We start from the raw sequence: 21632 nt of genomic DNA, 5'->3' as shown, positions 1-21632 counted from the left end.
CTCTCTCCTTCTCTCTCTCTCTCTCTCTCTCTCTCTCTCTCTCTCTCTTTAAGAAGAGTTTCACTAAGTTGCTCAGACTGGCTATTAATTTGTGATCCTCCTGTCTCAGCCTCCCTAGTAGCTGTGATTACAAGCAAATACCAATGTGCCCAGCTTTTTGGTTTTGTTATTTTTTAAAGATTATAAAAGTACTGCCAGATATGACAGAGAGATTGCAATTCTTCTCCCCAAAAGGCAACTATAAATCTGGTCAAAATTTACAAAAACATTTCAATATACTAGAAACCCAACAAAAGAATACAAAATATTGAGAAATGTCAATGATTAAAAACTGCTGTGTTTCTGGTAGAAATGGTGAGAATCCCTGAAATTCTGGTTTAGGCTTCTCCCATCCACCACACCTCCAGCTCCAGCAATGTAGGTGTTCCACAAGGGCACTGTAGGCTATATTGGCATGGTATGAAATTGCTTACTTTCATTTTGAGCTGTGCCCTGTGACACTATCAGCAGAGGCAACTTCCAAATGTGAAAGCATGAGAGGAGGGCCAACTGCTCAGCTCTGTTAGCCTGAAGCTGCAATCCTGAGTAGGACAAACAAATTTCTGACTGAGGTTGCTCACAGACACAGCAGACACTAGAAAGGTCCCACAACAGTCACACAAGCCTGGCTGTATACATGCAAATAAAAGATTCAAAGGGGCCCAACATAAAATAAAAACTGGACAGAAATGACAGAAAATATAGTAGAATACTCTACTACCTAAACACAAATCCATCAGCAGAGCAAAGAAACTTGATTTACTTTAAGTTTTTGAGCACAACTGTCCAATAATTAGCCATTAAGCTAAGCAGACACAGCAAGGAGACTCTGAAAATCCAGGCTATAAAATTAAAATAATACTAAAAACCAAACCAAAAAACTGAGCAGAAACATCAATATACATATACCAATAGAGACATATTTTACAGATTCATTCCTAGAAAATTAATATAAAGCCAATAACCTCCAGGGAATAAAAAACCAGTATCTGGAACTGGTACAGAATATTATCAAAAATGCTGAGTTTACAGTAAGAAATTACAAGACACGTGCAGAATACACTCAGAGGGAAAAAAGCAGTTAACAAAAATTTTCTGACTCTCCAAATGTTGCATTTAGAAATAAATATTTCAAATCAGTATAATAATACATTCAAAGAACTAAAAGGAACCATGTTTTAAGAATTAAAAAGAAAATATAACAACAATGTATTAACGGACTCTCAGTTGAAATTCCTTTAGAAGAACTAAATGGAAATACTAGAGTTAAGAATAAAGTAATAAATTAAAAACTCACTAGAGAAGATAAACAACAGACTCTATATGGCAGAAGAAAGAATAAGTGTATTTGAAAATGAGCCCATAGAAATTATCCAATTTTAAGAACAGAGGGGAAAAAAAAAGAAGATTGAAGAAAAGCTAAGAGATCATCAAAGAACTTTGGAACAACATAAAACACACCAATACACATAAAACAGGAATCCCTGATAAAGAAGAAGATGGAGCAGAAAAATATATCTAAAGAAGTAACAGGCAGGGCTGGGTATGTGGCTCAAGCAGTAGCGCGCTCCCCTGGCATGCGCAGGGTGCTGGGTTTGATCCTCAGCACCACATAAAAAAATAAATAAATAAAGATGTTGTGTCCACCGTAAACTAAAAAATAAATATTAAAAAAATCTTCTTTCTCTCTCTGTCTCTCTTTCTCTCTCTTTAAAAAGAAAAGAAAGAAAGAAAGAAAGAAAAGAAAAAGAAATAACAGGCACATTGGCGCAAGCTTGTAATCCCAGTGGCTTGGGAGGCTGGGACAGGAGGATTACAGGTTTAAAGCCAGCCTCAGCAACACAGCAAGGTCCCAAGCAACTTAGCAAGACACAGTCTCAAAATTAAAAATTTTTAATTAAAACAAACAGACTGTGAATGTGGCTCAGTGTTTAAGCATCCCTGGGCTCAATCTCTGGTATTAAAAAAAAAAAAAAAAAGTAAGGTACAGTTCTAAGAACCTCAATAAATCCCAACTAGGATAACCACAGAAAGATCCAAACCTAGACACATGATAATACTGCTAAAAGCCAAAGACACAATGAAGATCTCCAAACAGCAAGAGAAAAATGACATCATGCACAAAATCAATACGATTAATAGCTGACTTCTGATCAGGATATAGTTCTCTCTCAAAGTAACAGTCGGGAATTGGTTCCAGGAGCCACAGTGGATATGAAAACCTGTGGATGTTCAAGTGCCTTATATAAAACAGCACAGAACTCGCATATAACCTAAATACCTTCTTCAGCATACTTTCTTTACTCTTTGTAATGCAAGGCCTTGCAAGTAAATCACGCCCCATGTGCCATAATTCCTATGGCTGATATACTTTGCTTTAAATCATCTCTAGGTTACTTATAATACCTAATATGATGCAAACACTATGTAAATGTGTTATACTGTATTATATCGGGTCTATACATGTTAAAAATAGAAGCAGTTTTTCACCAGAATATTTTTGACCCATAGTTGGTTGAATCATAGATGTGAAATCCTTGGATATAAAAGGCTGAGTATACGTTAAAAATCAGTTAAAACTTCTTATTAGAAATAATGGAGGTCAGAAGGCACTGTGATGACATAGTCAAAGAGCTAACGCTTCTAAAAATTGACATCATAAAAATCCATATCCAACAAAAATATCATTTATAAGTGAAGATGATGATGAAAACATTCCAGGTTGAAAAAGACAGGGAGGCTGGCATGATGGGCAGGCTTGTGATCCCAACTTCTTGGAAAGCTGAGGTAGGAGGGCTGTAAATTCAAGACCAGCCTCAGCAACTTAGGGAGATCTTGTCTTAAAATAAAAATAAAAAGGTCTGGGGACGTGGCTTAGTAGTAGAACACACTTAGATTAAACCCCCAGTTCTGCAAAAATAAAAAAAGAAAAGGAGAATTTATTACTAGCAGAACAAAATATTAAAAGAGGCCCATAAAACTGAAAGGAAATAATACCAAAATAGCAAATCCACAAGTAAAAATGAAAAGCAGAGGAAATAGTAAGCATATGGATTGACATGACTCTATAAATATACCTTTTTAGATTTGTTCTGTTCATGTCTTAAAAAAAATAATATTGTATAAAGCAATAATTATAACACTGTACTGTTGGGCTTTTAATGTATCTATAGGGTATACATATTTATATAAACAACACATTTATGAATGATAGTAATAGCACAAAAAAAGGTGCATGGAATGAAGTATACTGGGCAAAGTTTCTATATTTTATTGAAATTTGATTTAATACTACTATGAATTCCAATAAAATAATCAAGATCCATAAATAAAACAATTAGCAAATGGCAAAAATAAACTGAGACACAACAATAATTATGTTAAATATCAGTGAACAAAACATCTCCAACAAAAGGCAGAAAATGTCAGACTGGAAGGAAAATAAAAGACAAACAAGATCTACCCATATGCTATCTATAAGAGACACTACATTTTCAAAGACATGAATAAGTTCAAAGAACAACAATGGAAAAATATGTACCATGAAAACAGTAGTCATAAAAGAACTAAATGGCTACATTAAGTTAAAAAAAAGTTAAGAGAAATATTTTTATAGACAAAGAGGGATATTTAGCAACAATTAAAAAGTCAAAAGGGGCGGGGCGGGGGCGGGGTTGTGGCTAGAGTGGTAGAGTGCTCGCTTAGCATGCATGAGGCACTGGGTTCGATCCTCAGCACCACATAAATGTAAAATAAAGATATTGTGTCTACCTAAAGCTTAAGAATAAATATTTTTAAAAAAGTCAAAACAAGCCAGGCGGTGGTTCATACCTGTAATCCCATTAGGGAGGCTAAGGCAGCAATAGCAATCTAAAAGGCCCTAAGCAACTCAGCAAGACCATCTCAAAATAAAGAAGGGCTGGGAATGTACCACAGTGGTTAAGTGCCCTGGGTTCAATCACACACACACATACACACCCACACACACACACACACACACACAAAAAAAAAAAAACTCACAATAGTTACACATATAAAACAGTATAAAGCAAGAGATGACATAATTGAAGAAAGCAATTTCATTATAGATATTTCAATTACAGTTAGAGATTTCAGTTCTCTATACTCAATAATTAATAGAACAAGAATGAAAATTAGCAAGGATATATAAGACTTGAACACCATCAATCAATCTGACCTCTACATATAACTGACATAAACAAAGCATTCCTTTTAACCACATATGGATCATTCTCCAAGATAAACTATATTATATGCTAGGCCATAAACATGTCTCAATAAACTTAAAAGAAATGAAATCACTCCAAATATATTACTTGACACAATGGAATTAAACTAGAGATCAACAATGGGAAAGACATTTCTCCAAAAAGAACACAAATGGCCAATAAGCACACGAAAAGATGCTTGACATCATTATTCACTAGGAAATGTAAATAAAACCACAATGAGATACTACTTCACACCCACTAAGATGACTATAATAAAAAAACAGAAAATAACAAGTATGGGCAAAGATAGAGAAATTAGAACCTTCTTAATTGCTGGTGGGAATGTAAAATGATGCCAACGTGATAGAAAACAGTCTGGCTATTCCACAAAAAGTTAAACATAAAGTTACCCTATGACACAGCAATTCTACTTCTTAGGTATATTATAACCAAGAGAAGCAAAAGCATTTATCCACACAAAGCCTGAACATAAATGTTCACAACAACATTATGCATTATAGGCAAAATGTGGAAACAGGTCAAAGTGGATATCATCTGATGAGGGATATATAAAATGTAAAATATCCTTACAATTATATACTATTTAAATATAAAAAGGAATGAAGTACTGATACATGGATGGACCTCAAAAGCATTATGTTAAGTAAAAAAAAAAAAGCTGTACACAAAGACTACATGATATATGAATTTATATAAACTGTCTAAAGGCAAGTTTATAGACAGAAAGCAACTGGTAGCTGAGCATGGGAGTTTGGTAAAAGGGCACAAGGAAAATTTGGGGGGGTGATGGCTATACAACTCTATACATTTATTAAAATCACTGAATTTAACATTTAAAATTAAATTGTAAATCATACCTCAATAGAACAGCTTTAAAAAGTAAACTTAATATTGTCAAAATAGCCATACTACCCAAAGTGCTATACAGATTCAATGCAATTCCAATTAAAATCCCATCATTCCTTATAGCATACTATAGTAACGCAGCCACATCAATGTTCATAGCATCTCAATTCACAATAGCTAAACTGTAGAAGTAATCTAGATGCCCTTCAATAGATGAATGGATAAAGAAACTGTGGTAGGTATACAGCAGAGTTTTACAAAACCTTCAAAGAAGAATTAATACCAATACTTTTCAAGCTATTTCAAGAAATAGAAAAAGAAGGAGCTCTTCCAAATTCATTCTATGAGGCCAACATCACCCTGATCCCGAAATCAGACAAAGACACTTCAAAGAAAGAAAACTACAGACCAACATCTCTAATAAACTTAGATGCAAAAATTCTCAATAAAATCCTGGCGAATCGAATACAAAAGCATATCAAAAAAATTGTGCACCATGATCAAGTAGGATCCATCCCTGGGATGCAAGGCTGGTTCAATATACGGAAATCAATAAATGTTATTCACCACATCAATAGACTTAAAGATAAGAACCATATGATCATCTCGATAGATGCAGAAAAAGCATTTGACAAAGTACAGCATCCCTTTATGTTCAAAACACTAGAAAAACTAGGGATAACAGGAACTTACCTCAACATTGTAAAAGCTATATATGCTAAGCCTCAGGCTAGCATCATTCTAAATGGAGAAAAATTGAAGGCATTCCCTCTAAAATCTGGAACTAGACAGGGATGCCCTCTCTCACCACTTCTATTCAATTTAGTTCTTGAAATACTAGCCAGAGCAATTAGACAGACAAAAGAAATTAAAGGCATAAAAATAGGAAAAGAACTTAAATTATTGCTATTTGCCCGGATGACATGATAATATATTTAACAGACCCAAAAGGGTCTACAAAGAAACTGCTAGAGTTAATAAATGAATTCAGCAAAGTGGCAGGATATAAAATCAACATGCATAAATCAAAGGCATTCCTGTATATCAGCAACAAAACTTCTGAAATGGAAATGAGGATAACCACTCCGTTCACAATATCCTCAAAGAAAATAAGATACTTGGGAATCAACCTAACAAAAGAGGTGAAAGATTTATATAATGAAAACTACAGAACCCTAAAGAGAGAGATAGAAGAAGATCTTAGAAGATGGAAAAACGTACCCTGTTCATGGATAGGCAGAACTAACATCATCAAAATGGCGATAATACCCAAAGTTCTCTACAGGTTTAATGCTATGCCAATCAAAATCCCAATGGCATTTCTTGTAGAAATAGAGAAAGCAATCATGAAATTCATATGGAAAAACAAAAGACCCAGAATAGCAAAAGCAATTCTAAGCAGGAAGTGTGAATCTGGAGGTATAGCGATACCAGAGTTCAAACTGTACTACAAAGCAATAGTAACAAAAACAGCGTGGTACTGGTACCAAAACAGGCAGGTGGATCAATGGTACAGAATAGAGGGCACAGAAACCAATCCACAAAATTACAACTTTCTTATATTTGATAAAGGGGCTAAAAACATGCAATGGAGGAAGGATAGCATCTTCAACAAATGGTGCTGGGAAAACTGGAAATCCATATGCAACAAAATGAAACTGAATCCCTTTCTCTCGCCATGCACAAAAGTTAACTCAAAATGGATCAAAGAGCTTGATATCAAATCAGAGACCCTACACCTGATAGAAGAAAAAGTTGGCTCCAATCTACATATTGTGGGGTCGGGCTCCAAATTCCTTAATAGGAAGCCCATAGCCCAAGAGTTAATAACAAGAATAAACAAATGGGACTTACTTAAACTAAAAAGTTTTTTCTCAGCAAGAGAAACAATAAGAGAAGTAAATAGGGAACCTACATCCTGGGAACAAATCTTTACTCCTCACACTTCAGATAGAGCCCTAATTTCCAGAATATACAAAAAACTCAAAAAATTAAACAATAAGATAACAAATAACCCAATCAACAAATGGGCCAAGGACCTGAACAGACACTTCTCAGAGGAGGACATACAATCAATCAATAAGTACATGAAAAAATGCTCACCATCTCTAGCAGTCAGAGAAATGCAAATCAAAACCACCCTAAGATACCATCTCACTCCAGTAAGATTGGCAGCCATTATGAAGTCAAACAACAATAAGTGCTTGCGAGGATGTAGGGAAAAGGGTACACTTGCACATTGCTGGTGGGACTGCAAATTGGTGCGGCCAATATGGAAAGCAGTATGGAGATTTCTTGGAAAGCTCGGAATGGAACCACCATTTGACCCAGCTATCGCCCTCCTCGGACTATTCCCTGAGGACCTTAAAAGAGCGTACTATAGGGATACTGCCACATCAATGATCATAGCAGCACAATTCACAATAGCTAGACTGTGGAACCAACCTAGATGCCCTTCAATAGATGAATGGATAAAAAAAATGTGGCATTTATACACAATGGAGTATTATGCAGCACTAAAAAATGACAAAATCATGGAATTTGCAGGGAAATGGATGGCATTAGAGCAGATTATGCTAAATGAAGCTAGCCAATCCTTAAAAACAAATGCCAAATGTCTTCTTTGATTTAAGGAGAGCAACCAAGAACTGAACAGGGAGAAAGAGCATGAGGAAAAGATTAACATTAAACTGAGATGAGTGGTGGGAGGGAAAGGGAGAGAGAAGGGAAATTGCATGGAAACGGAAGGAAACCCTCATCATTATACGAAATCACATATAAGAAGTTGTGAGGGGAAAGGGGCGGGGAACAAGGGAGAGAACTGAACAACAACAGATGAGGTAGAGAGGGAAGATGGGACGGGAGGGGAGAGGGGATAGTAGGGGATAGGAAAGGCAGCAGAATACAACAGTCACTAATATGGCATTATGTAAAAATTGTGAATGTGTAACTGATGTGATTCTGCAATTTATATTTGGGGTAAAAATGGAAGTTCATAACTCACTTGAATCAAATGTATGAAAGATGATATGTCATGAGATTTGTAATGTTTTGAATAACCAATAAAAAAAAGAAACTGTGGTATATATACACAATGGAATATTACGCTGCATTAAAAGAGAATAAAAGGGCTGGAGTTGGGGCTTAGCGGTAGAGTGCTTGCCTAGTACATGAGGAGCCCTGGGTTTGATCCTCAGCACCACAAATAAATCAATAAAAAAAAAATTAAAGGTATATGTCCATACAAAAAATAAATATTTTTAAAAAGAGAATAAAATTTTGGTATTTGCAGGTAAACGGATGGAGCTGGAGAATATCATGCTAAAAAACAAAGGCCAAATATTCTCTCTGATAAGTGGATACTGACCCATAATGGGGAGCAGGGAGGCTGGGCAAAATGGAGGAACTTTTATTGGGCAAGGGTGTTGAGGGTAGGGAGGGTACATGGGGGCAGGAAAGATGGTGGAATGAGATGACAACATTACCCTAGGTACATGTATGACTGCAAATATGGAGTGAGGCTATATCGTATACAACCATAGAAATGAAAAGTTGTGCTGCAATTGTGTACAATGAATCAAAATGCATTCTGCTGTCACATATACCTAATTAAAATAAATAAATAAAATTAAAAAAACAAGAATAAAAGGTAAACTTAAAAAATTATATGTAAAACCAATAGGTTCTCATTATAAATTCTAGGTAATAAAATACAAAATACATGGAGCAAAAAGTGAACATTCCAGGAATTGATATATGTAATCTAATTCCTGAAATCTCACTAAAACTAACATCAGGAATGGTCCTTTAAACACATTATATTCACAAGGATGGGGGCAACAGGAAAAGAAGGCAAGAACTGCAAAAAAGGAAGCAAAGCAGATGGCATGAGCTGAAAGGACTCAAGGAGACTGTGTATGAAGCTGCAAGTGGGCAAAGCTTGAAAACCAATCTATATGTCTAGCCTGTAGAATTCTCAAAATTAAAGTAAAATGCTAACACAATATACTTCCAGAACTACAGATAAAGTGGAGAAGAGGGAAGAATACTAAAGGCAGAGTCCTTGAAAGCTATTTAAGCAGCAGTTAGGCTCTAAATCTCTTCTCCCTGCTCTACAACCAGTAGGTGACTGCCTTCCCTTCCCTAGTTGAAGATTAGAGGTTTAGTCTCTGGAGATGGTAAAAAAGGATTCCTGGATTAGGGTTGCCAAGCACAAACACAAAAATACCACAGCAAAAAACAGTGAATTCTGGGACTTCTAGACCTTTTCTCTTACTAGGCTCCTAGAATACTTGTAGTCAGATCTTCATTATCAAAGCAGATTAGAAGATTCTTCTGTAGATCTGACCTGCCTAACAGGAAAGTTCTAAAGTCAAAAATATGAGTTTTCTCCAAATAATCCAGCTGGATTATCCTATGGTGATACAAACAAAAAAAGTTTTATTATGGTGATAGCTGAACAATTCTATAAATTTATTAAAATCACTTAACTGAATACCACACTACTGACCTAGAAATTCTAGCAAGCTTCTTATATAATCCAGTCATAAGTATGAGTAGACCTCCAAAGATTGCTAAATATATGAGGAAGAGCTCCCATAAACATGGAAGAAATCAAAATAACTAGGGAAAAGATGGTGGTGGAGGGGTGGCGGTGAAGATAGAATAAATAATAAGAAGAAAACATCAAAAGAAAGCCTATCATTAATGTCCTCTCTGGCCCTGCAGAGGACATCAGGTTTTATTGTCTTTTTCAGCACTTCAGTACTTAACTCCTTAACCTCCAATCCCCTCAAGAAAATTATTTGACCCAACCCACAAAATGTCCACAGAGATAAGAGAAGATACTAATTCTGGAAACAAGAATACAATGCCGTAATTTTTTAAAATGAAAGAGCACTTGGAAATTAAACATGAGTACTGAATTGAAAGGTCAATAGATAAATTGAAAGATGGAGATGAGGGAGTCTCCCAAAAATCAAGAACAGGACAACAGAGAATATGTAAGAAAAATTAAGAATAAGTCTAAAAGGTCCAAAATATAAATAAATAGGAGCTCTAGAAAGACAGAATAAAGAAAGCAGAAGAAAACAATGAAATAATTCAAGCAAATTTCCTAGAACTGAAGCCTTGAGTTTCCAGGTTGAAAGAGTTCACAAAGCTCCTTGAACAATAAATAGATGAAGACAGGAATATAATTATGAAATTTCCAAACAATGACAAAGAAGATCCTATGAGCTTTCCATGTGGCAAAAAGTAGGTCATATACAAAAAAGCAGAAATAACTTTGGACTTAACAATACTGAAAGCTAAACAAAGGAAGTGCAATGTTTTCTATATCTGATGGGAAATTATTCCCAGTCTAGAATTCTATAATCAGCCAAAGTATAATCAAATTTGAGAGCAAAATGGAGAAACTCCCATATTAAGACCTAAAAGATATTTAATATTTATTTCCCATTTATTTTCTCAAAACTGCTAGAGAACATGTACTACCAAAATGCAAAAGGCAGGCCTGGGGTAGAGAAAATAGAAATACCAACACAGAAAAGCAAAGAGACTGCCAAGACAATGGCAAAGGAGGAACTCAGAGTGACATCTATGTATTATAAGACTTCTAGTTCTATTTGATTTTTAATCTGAATTTGAAAAAAATAATTTTAAGTGAATATTATTAATCACCATCAACCCCAGAGGTAATTACTGTTACCATTTGGTATCTTTCAAAGATGATCTGTGAATGGTAAACATTGATCTTCACATGTCCAAACATGTTTTTATTTTGACTTGGTGCTTGAATGCTAGTTTGATTGTGTATTGAATTCCTGATAATAAATAATTTTCCTCATATTTCTGAAAATATTGCTCCTCTATCTGCTATTGCTAATGAGACATCTGATGCTACTGTTCCTCTGGACAGTGGCTGTATATTTTCTTTGGAAACTCTTTAAGATTTTTCTCTTTATCTTTGGGTGTCTTTCAATTGTCTGACTTGGTGATTGATAGACCTTTTACCCAAGACTTTCTTTTAGCTGAGGAACTTTTCTTCTCTTATTCTTTTAATTATTTTTTTTCCCACTCCACTGCCTCTGTTCTCTAATTTGTCATCTTAAATCTCCTTAACTAACCATGTATTATCCCTTATTTTCAAATTTCCACCTGTTTTTCTACTTTATATCATTAATTCTCTCTTATATGCATTTAATCTTTGTGAATTTATTTCTTTTTAAATTTTTATTTTTTAATTGTAGTTGGACACAATACCTTTATTTTATTTATTTATTTTTATGTGGTGCTGAGGATCGAATCCTGAGCCACAACCCCAGCCCTGCAAATTCATTTCTTAACACTTTTTTTCTGTGTGCATGTGGTACTGGGAATTGAATGCAGGGCCTCATACTATATCCCCAGCTCTTTTTTTATTTTATTTTATTTTTTAATTTGACACAGCGTCCTGCTAAATTGCCCAGGGTGGCCTCAAACTTGTGATCCCCCTACCTTAGCCTCCCAAGTCACTGGGAGTCACTGGGATTACAGGTGTGGGCTTCTGTGCCTGACTACATTTTTTTTAATTTCTAAGAACTCTCTTCTATCCCCTGATAGCTCCAATGCAGGTGTTTTGGGGGATGTAACATCTATAGAACTTTTTTGAACAATTATCTTTCCTGAATTATCTACTTCCTCTGAGGCTAGTTTTATTTCTTTATTTGGTCCCTCTCTAAAGTTTTGTTTCCCTCAAGTATCTAGAGTTCATATTTACAAGTGAAGGACTAGACTGATCAATGTAAGTAATCAACATGAGTTTTTCCTGCCACTATGTAAGTATGCTTCTCCACTGTACTCTCTGAATGGCAGGACTGAGTCAGTCTGGTTACGTATAGGCAGGTACCAGCAAGTGTTACTGTAGGATACGTAGGTATGGAAAAGGATATGTATAGAGAGTCCTCCCTCCCAATTATCAAAGTATGAGAAATTCTTGGTATAGAGAATTTTAATGTATTTTTCTGCTGCAAAAGCTACTTTTTTTCTCCTCTGTATCTATGGTAGAAATCTGCAATTAACTTGGGGTTTTTTTCTGCTTCTCTCTCAGGCCCCTGTGCCCATAGCAGCAGCTTTCCTCAAGGAAGCAGTTTCTTTAGAAAATTACCTGATTTTAGTTTAGAAACAAATGCATCTGCTGCCTTTTGCTCACTGTAAAGAGGAGACTACCCCTGATGTTTTAAATGTAGAATTTAATTAATACTCTTGAAGATGATCGAAGACTACTTTCTGCTTCATGTATAGATTCTTTTAGTTCCTTTTCTGTGAAGTTACTTTTTTCTCTTCCACTTATTTTTAAGCTGTGACTGCTTCTGCTCTGATCAATCTGACCTTACCTACTTTTTATCTTCCACAAATTCCTCACAATGGTTGATTTATGTCATGTTTAGTTCTAAAGTGCTGCTTTTATTTTTTAATATATCTTTCTGAAATTAAGAAATTTAGGCTAGTAAGAGAGATAGGCACATGAATTTAGTTCAGGAGCATGAATAAATTTCCAGAGTAATATTTCTAAGACGTTAGTTTAGACTAAAATGTACATCCAACTATTTCAGTCTTTTATTTACAATACTTCTTCAACTCTAACAACAAAGTTCAAATTTTCTTGCCCGATATACTGGAAACTTAACAGCACAGCTTTGTTCACCCTATCCCTAGACAGAAAAGCATTGCCTCTTTCTAATTATTTGTGTTTATCTGACAACTATCTTGTAAATATTTGCTTACATGTTCTGATTCATCACTAACTTGTGAGATCAAGAACAAAGACCCTGCTAGCCCTTGACTCATTAACACCCAAAGAATCTACCATATGGTAGATGTTCTTTTTATGAATGAGAATAAGGCATTAAAATAGCATAAAATCTTAGAGTCAAGTCTCAGACCCAGATAACAGAATTTTAGGCAGGAAAGAACCTTAAAGATCATGTTTGTTAAATGAATAATCCTTCAGGACCCAGTACCCTGTGCAACTTTCCTTGTACTATCAGGCAAAATAAACCATTCCATCAAATATGACCTCACTGCACATTATTCATGCAGCCATATCTTGGAGCTTTTATCTTCCTAGTCTGTCATTAATATTTTTTTCAAGGTAGCACACATTCATTTTTGTGTCACCTATACTTTGGCACAAAAAAGATATTAAGGAAATATTTATAGTATAAATGAATAGATGAATATTCAGGAGAACAGAATTTTGAACTGATTTCTACTACTAACTCATCAACAGTGGGGACAGAGTCAATGTTTCTGAGTTACAATTTTTAAAATCTTTATTATATAGATAACAATTTTGTTTGATTATTTCACAAATTAAGTGAATCCAAAATGGAGAACAATGACATGCTACCACAATAAAAATCCTATTTCTCTATAAAACTAGGAAATAAAGATACAACAACGAACTAGAGGGACAAATGTTCTGAATTGGGGGAGAAAAACGTCCTTGAGAGCCTGACTGGTTTTATTTGTAGATACTAAACCAGTACAGGTTTTTAACCAAGCAGGTGTTATCCTCTCTGCCATATGGCATGAGCCCCAGGGCACTTCCTCCACACTAGCAAACAACACTCTGCATTCTCCTTTATAAGACCTCTCTGACATCTTTCTCTGTTCCTTGCCACAATGAAAAGAACCCTGGACTGGATTCAGAAGACTCCAGTTATAATTTGGTACTAATTAGGAATTTTTTTTTAATATTTATTTTTTAGTTGTAGTTGGACACAATACCTTTATTTTATTTATTTATTTTTATGTGGTGCTGACGATTGAACCCAGGGCCTTGCATGTGTTAGGTGAGCACTCTACCACTGAGCCACAAACCTAGTCCCACTAATTAGGAATCTTCAGGAAAGTTTTTGTACCTGTGAAATGGGGATGGATAATACTTCCTTCACGAGGCAAACTGTGAGGACTAATTATGCTAACCTATAGAAAGTTATTTACACAGTGTTCATTACAGAATAGACACTTAATAAACGATAGCTACCACTCTTCCTATATATGTATAAAGATATTTGAATCACAAGGTACAACTCAACTTTGTTAGGCCCTTTCTTCAATGATTCACTGTTCAAACACCTACATTTGCAAATTCTTCTCCCATCTTTTATTCACATTTCTTCCATTTGATGAAAGGCAGCATGAATCAAGGGAAAGCAGTGCAGATTGAAAATCAGATGTCTATTGCCTTAAACCTTTTCTATTTTAGTTTTATAACCTATAAAATAATACGTAATAACCCACCTCATCAAGCTTCAGCAAATATGAAGAGATACTGAATAAGAAGGGATCTGTCATGTTACAAGGCAGCTTGTCGACATTTTTTTTAGTATAACTGATAAGGGTATAAATGACTCAGAATCAATCAATTCTCAGTGCTAGCAACATGGTTCAAAGTATTTTGGTGGTGACTCAGAATTGCATTAGACCTTACTACTCTCCTGCTTAAAAGTCTTTAAGTTCTCATTACCTTTAAGATGAAGTCAAAATCCTACAAGACGTGGCCTACTTACCACTCCTACTCACCACCCACGTGTACTCCCCGCACACTTCACATTCCAGTATTAAACCACTTGCAATTCCCTTATAAACTTCCACTCCATGCACATACAGTTCTCTTTCTGTCTGGAATATTCTCATCCTCCTTAATTTCTGCCCCACTCATTCAGTGCAGAATTTACCATCAATAAGCTTTCTCTGACACATCCAATCTTTCATTCAATAAATGTTTACTGAACATGGAACCTGTCAGATGCCAAAGATACAGCAATTAACAAGACAGGCATAGCCTCTGGCCTTATGAAGTTTATCATACTAAAATATAACTGTCTGTACTTTCATGTCTCCCATAAGACTGAAAGGTTCTTAGGCATTGGGACAATGTATCATTTCTGTATCACCACTACTCTACACAGGACTTGGCACAAAGTAGGGGCTCTTGTAAATATTTAGTAAATCAACATGGCACAACCACCTTTCTATAAGAGAAAATATTAGATATAAAGAATAGTGACATTCTCTTATATGTGTCATAATTAACTATAAGACCCTTTCAAACATCAACATCTCATTTCATACTCATAATTGCCCTGGAAAATACAATCTGAAAGTTGAGTTAAGCTAGTCTTACTTCCCAGTCAATTTGTCAATGATTCCTATAATATCACTTCAAATTACAGGACATCACTACAACTTCAAAAGGCAGAATAAATGACCTTAAGTGAAAAGAATCTTCTCTCTTCAACAATTAATTTCTAATCCTAGTTTTGCAGACCTTACTGAAAAGACGGAACTGTTCTAAATTCAAGTGTCTAAAAACGCATCCAGGCAAGGCAGATATATCTCATCTTATTAATGAGGAATCTAAAGCACAGAAAGACAAACTGGCTTTCCCAATGTTCAAAGCTACCTATGAAAAACAGCCTAGAAATCACATCTTGGTGGTTCCCAGGTTTCAATTTCTAGAGCATTAAAGCTGGAAGGGATGCACAATTTTTGTTAGTTCAATTCCTTTATTATATAGACAGACATTCTGAAGCTGAATGTAGGAGAGTGACCAAGATGAGTGCCTCCCAGCCCGGGATTTATCCTTATCATATCTTTTGACCCTTACTTCTGAACCTGCCCATTTCAGAAGAGAGAGAGAAAAAAAAAAAAAGACTTACCAAAGTGTTAGAAGAATTATAATCTTCAGCTGATTTATCTGCAAAGGAACAAAGACAAAAGACTTAGTAAACAATTGTAGTTAATCTTTGAGAGCTAAGGAAGTCTACCTGATCAAGCACTTCCCAGGTTTACAGAATAATAATAATATGAATGATAGTATGGGCCACATAACATGCTAAGTACCTTATACATATTATCCTCACTATGGCTCTGAGTATTATCATTATATCCACTTTTATCAATTTTATAGTTCAGGGAAGTGATTTGTCCTGGGGTTTATATAGGTTAAATAGAGGTTCAAGATCCGAATTATGATTTAATTCTAAATCTATGCTAGAACTGTGTCCACATCATCAGCTATATCATCAGCAGGCTTTGATGGTAGAGATAAGTTCCAAAGGAAAGGAATCCAAGGCACAGTCCTGAGCCATTATGCAAAATCATGGTCAACCCGCAGCTTCAGCTTTCACAAAGGATCCTTGTACATCCATGCCCATTCCCCACAGGGCCAGAAAGACTAAGAAAAGAGAGATTAATCATGTGAAGTCTAATTAAAAGCAAAAATTTATTTCCTAAGAATAGAATCAAGTGCCTCCAATGAAGTAATTATCAGATTTCACTGATTCTAATTCATACATTTTTCACATTAAGAGCTCTAAAATGGAGAGGTTTCCTACAATTATGGTTTGGTTGGCAGGTCCCGTCCCCTGCCATACTGGTAAATAAAAGAATGGTGCCTCCTTCAATCAATGTTATCTTGTACTTGCCAAAATATAAAACACAAACCCAATGGAAATTTCAGTAAGAAAATAAGTTTAAAGACAAGGTATTATCTCAGATAGAGCACTAATCTCTAGGGTATATAAAGAACTCAAAAAGCTAAACACCAAAAAAAAAAAAACAAAAAAACAAATAACCCAATCAATAAATGGGCCAAAGACCTGAACAGACACTTCTCAGAAGAGGATATACAATCTGTCAACAAATATATGAAAAAATGTTCATCACTCTAATAATTAGAAAAATGCAAATCCAAACCACTCTAAGATTTCACCTCACTCCAGTCAGAATAACAGCTATTATGAATATAAACAACAATAAATGTTGGCGAGGATGTGGGGAAAAAGGTACATTCATACACTGCTGGTGGGACTGCAAATTGGTGTAGCCAGTATTGAAAGAATTATGGAAAATTTCTTGGAAAATTGGGAATGGAACTGCCATTTGACCCAGCTATCTCTTTCCTCGGTCTATACCCAAAGGACTTAAAAACAGCATACTACAGATATACCACACAATTCACAATAGCTAAACTGTGAAACCAACCTAGATGTCCTTCAGCAGATAAGTGGATAAAAAAATGTGGCATATATACACAATGGAATATTACTCAGCAATAAAAGAGAATAAAGTCATGGCATTTGCAGCTAAATGGATGGAGTTGGAGAAGATAACGCCAAGTGAAGTTAGCCAATCCCAAAAAACCAAATGCTGAATGTTTTCTCTGATATAAGGAGGCTAACTCACTGTGGGGTAGGGAGAAGGAGCATGGGAGGAATAGAAGAACTCTAGATAGGGAAGAGGGATGGAAGGGGAAGGGAAGGAGCATGGGGTTAGAAATGATGGTGGAATATGATGGACATTATTATCCAAAGTGCATATATGAAGATACAGATTGGTGTGAATATACTTTGTATACAACCAGAGATATGAAAAATTGTGCTCTATATATGTAGTAAGAATTGTAATGCATTCTGCTGTCATATATAAATAAAAAAATTAATTAAAAATTTTTTGTTGTTGTTGATGTACCTTTGTTTTATTTATTTATATGTAGTGCTGAGAATCAAACCCAGTGCCTCACACATGCCAGGCAAGCACTCTATCACTGAGCTACGACACCATCCTAGCAATATGTTCTTAAAACAAGCCCTGAATCATCTGCTATGGCTTGAAGAAATCAATTCATGATATAATTTAAACATAATTGATTTGTTTCTCTTATCTAAATGAGTATCAGTTTAGGTGGAGTGCAACACCATGCTTTCACTGCACTACCCCTAATCTTACATGCTGCTAGTATTTTTGAGGATTGGGTATTCTGGTTATAACATACTTCTTATTGCCATAAAAAACAAGTAAACATTGCTTTTGTTAAAGATCATGGATATAATTTCTATATTTCAAAATCAAATTCCAAAGTACAGAATGACAGGATGAAAGTATTCCATTCTCTTCATTTTATAAATGAGGAAACTGAGGTTGAGAGTAAGAAAGAGACTGGTTCAAGGTCACATAAATAAGTGGCAAAGTAGGGCTAATACTCAACTAAGTTGTAAATCTAACCTACTTTTTCTCTAACACATCAGCTACTAATTGGAATAGAAAATCTAGTGTTGAAAAATAGGAAATTTAACGCCCCCAAATGGCATGGAGAGTTGTGCTTGGGTTAGGGACAGCACTGAGTTTAAAGGCCCAAGTTTAAAACACACTTCCATCATCTATCAGCTGAATCACCTTGGGTAAGACATTTAATTTCTCTAAGTCTAATAAACTTCTTTGAGTCTGTAAAATGGAGATAATAGTCCTTGCCCTGCCAATTCCCAAAGGCATTAGGAGATTCACATGAGATAATACACAAATTGAGGTAGTGTTACTATAACTAACTGAATGAGAAGGAGAAACAGGGAAAGGAGAGATATGACATTAAAATTAAACTATATCAAATATACAGTTTTGCCTAGAATTGGCCCTCATCTTCAACTTCTAGAAAATTAAAATCCTGCAGGATCGAGGTTGTGGCTTAGCAGTGGAGCACTCACCTAGTACATGCGAGGCCCTGGGTTTGATCCTCAGTACCACATAAAAATAAATAAAATAAAGGTATTATGTCCAACTACAATTAAATTAAAATCTTAAACATACATATAAATAATGTGTATATTGGTTTAAACACAAAAATAGATGCATACACATTTATACATATATATTAAATACTGTTCATATATGCATGTACAGATGAAAGTTACATAATTATCTGAATTTGCATGTCCATATACATATTCATCCATGAATACTTACATAGACTATAATTTCAAACATGTGCAAACCCACTGGGCAATGTCTCCATATGCACACCTATAACTTGCACACACAAACATACATGCATGCAGGAAACAGATTCTTCCAAAGACTTTACTATTGAAGATTTCAAAGATAGTTTATAATCTGATGTCTCTGATAAACTCCTTAATTTCCTGACTACCAGAAAACCTTCCCATTCAGAATCCCCTTACCCCAATTTCTCCTTGGAATGACCCAGTGAGGAAGTGAGACAGACCCAGCAGTGACAGACGCGAGGAAGGAAATACTGCTGGGTAGATGCATGGCCCTCTCCTGGGTACCACTATGGCAGAATGAGAGAAGCTACAGTCTGTCATCTCCACCATCTGTGCCCTTTGATACAAGCCAGATATTTGCAGGGGAAGCATCCTTCAAAATCAGCAAGTTCATCCTGATTCTCACCTTTTCCAACAATACTGCCCTTTGAAGAAGGTAGCATGAACAAAGAACACCAGGCTTGGAACTAAGAGACTAGCACTGCTACTATTTTAGCCACATTAGGCAGGCCTATGTCTTCCTAATGTGACTAAAAAACAAGGGGAGCTGATATGTACAAAGGTATTTCTTGCTCTAACATTCTAAGATGCTATAAAAAGCAAGTTTCCAAAAATATAGACTTCTCATAAGTTATCCTAGGAAAAGAAAAATTTCTCTGCTGTGGAAGGAGGGGCTCCAAATAAAATTACTAAAGAAAACTAGTTATTCAAAAGATGCTGGTGTAGGAATTGGATTCTAATCCCAATTCTGCTATAAAAAACATAATCCCTTATAAAGAGTGTATATCTAAGGATCATTTAAAATTGTTGGCTTTATTTCATTTGACAGATAAAAATTAGTCCCTTGAAGAAGAAACTGGCTTTGCCAACTTAAAAGATACTGATTAATGTTATTAAATAACTAATGATATTAACAATAATCATGACAATGATAGCTACATTTCTATGGTGCTTTTATAACTTATAAAAAACTTTTACATCAATGAGCTCATTTACTCCTCACTACAACCTCTTGAGATAGGAATTTGTTATGGTTTAGAATATAAGGTGTCCCCCTTAAAGCAACTGTGTTAATGCAGGCATGTTTGAAGGTGAAATGATTAGATTGTGAGATCTGAAACCCAATAAGTCCATCCTAGTTTGAATGAACTGAATGGATAGTAAATGTAGGCAGGAAGGGCGTGGCTAGAGGAGGTGAATCACTGGGGATTCATCTTCCTGTGACGACGCCTTCCTGTGCCATCTGTCTTCTTCCCAGCCACCATGAAGTGAGCAGTGCCTCTCCATTGCATCCTTTTGCCATAAGTTTCTGCCTCACCTGGAGCCCAGAGCAATGGAATTGGTTGACCATGAACTAAACCTGTGAACCTATGAAACAAAATAAACTTTCCCTCCTCTAAGTTATTTTTTGTCAGGTATTTTGGTCACAGGAACAAAAACCTAAATAAAACAGAATGATTATTCCCATTTTGAGGCACAAAGAAATGAAATGACTATAGAATCTTGTGAAAGTCAAAATCAAGACCTCTGGCACAAAGCCAGTATTCCTTTTACATAACACCATGCTATTTTTAAAAAACATGCAGTTTTGGAATAAGACAAGTTTGATGGGAAAAAAACTTCATCTTGGTTGTCAAATTCCCAAATCCCATCTTAGTGAGAATACCACCTTTTGCTCTTTCCACTTTCTTATTTCACTCCAGACCAATAAATATGTGGAGTTTTTCCACCCAGATTAAAACCTTCTTTTGCAACAACTGATGTGGACATAATCCTCCTACCTGTAAAGCTCATGTACTTCTGGCTGTTAGAGGTCTTCTTTGAGTTGTAAAATTCCAACACATCCAGAACAGCCTGCGGGTTTTTCTTCTGCTCTGACTTAGTGATGTTTGATGTCTGAAGCAAGCGGGCCCACTGCTCTGGCATTCCCTGTAAGACAGACATGCAAGGGTTTCAGGAAGAAATAGTTACAGGGGACCCTGAATAAAGATGGGCTTCTTAGTCATCCCTTCATCTCTGTGCCCTTAAAGTTTACACAAGCCTCTTCTGTAACACCACTCTTAACAGTTATTTTTTAATATGTTTGCTCCTTTACCATTTTATACCTCCTTCCAAGCAAGGACCATGTCTGATTTGCTCCTATATCCTCTATGTCATACACAGAGCCTGCATGGGGTCCCTCAGTAAGGGTTTATATAAGGAATGAAAATCAAAAGGATTCTCTGAATATACAATTTTGGAGATAGGAAAGTGCTCCTCTTGTGAATGTTAAGAAGACAGTAATAAAGGTCTCAAGCAAAGAAAAAGGGATCAGCAAGGTGAGAAAAAATTGAATCTAACAGCACACAGCCAGAACTCTAAAAGTCCAAAGGGCTTTGTGTAAACCAGGACTCACCGTAAACTCCCCTGTGACAGCATCAAAACCAACATGAATTGTGTGCTCAAAATCTGAAGGAAGAGAAATTTCTGGCCGCTCCTTCTCCTTCTTTTTATTTGCTGTGAGAGAAATAGGGAAGAGGAAATTTTTAGAAGAGGGGTATTACTAGGTTTTTAATGCTTATTTCAGCTCTTTCCTGAGCTGTAGGCTCCCCTAGAGAACAAGATTTGTCCCAACTTACATTTGTATTTACAGAGCCTAACTACAACCGGACTTAGAGTAGATACA

At 35.6% G+C, this 21632-nt stretch overlaps 1 protein-coding gene across 4 annotated transcripts in view; it reads right to left on the bottom strand.

The window, feature by feature from the left end:
* Pak1 (p21 (RAC1) activated kinase 1) overlaps positions 1 to 21632 on the bottom strand; it is a 149154-nt gene that overhangs the window by 35965 nt on the left and 91557 nt on the right. For all 4 annotated transcript variants that reach the window (XM_076843942.2, XM_076843940.2, XM_076843939.2 and 1 more), the window contains exons 3-5: positions 21363 to 21463; positions 20749 to 20896; positions 15848 to 15885 (exon numbers count right to left, since the gene is read on the bottom strand). In XM_076843942.2, coding sequence (XP_076700057.1) covers positions 15848 to 15885; positions 20749 to 20896; positions 21363 to 21463 — 287 coding nt within the window. The remainder of the gene's footprint in view (positions 1 to 15847; positions 15886 to 20748; positions 20897 to 21362; positions 21464 to 21632) is intronic.

This window comes from Callospermophilus lateralis, chromosome 2 (assembly GCF_048772815.1).
Source record: "Callospermophilus lateralis isolate mCalLat2 chromosome 2, mCalLat2.hap1, whole genome shotgun sequence".
In the NCBI taxonomy this organism is placed as follows: Eukaryota; Metazoa; Chordata; class Mammalia; order Rodentia; family Sciuridae; genus Callospermophilus; species Callospermophilus lateralis.
Note: the sequence above shows the minus strand (reverse complement) of the source record. Positions and strands in the feature narration are given on the sequence as shown.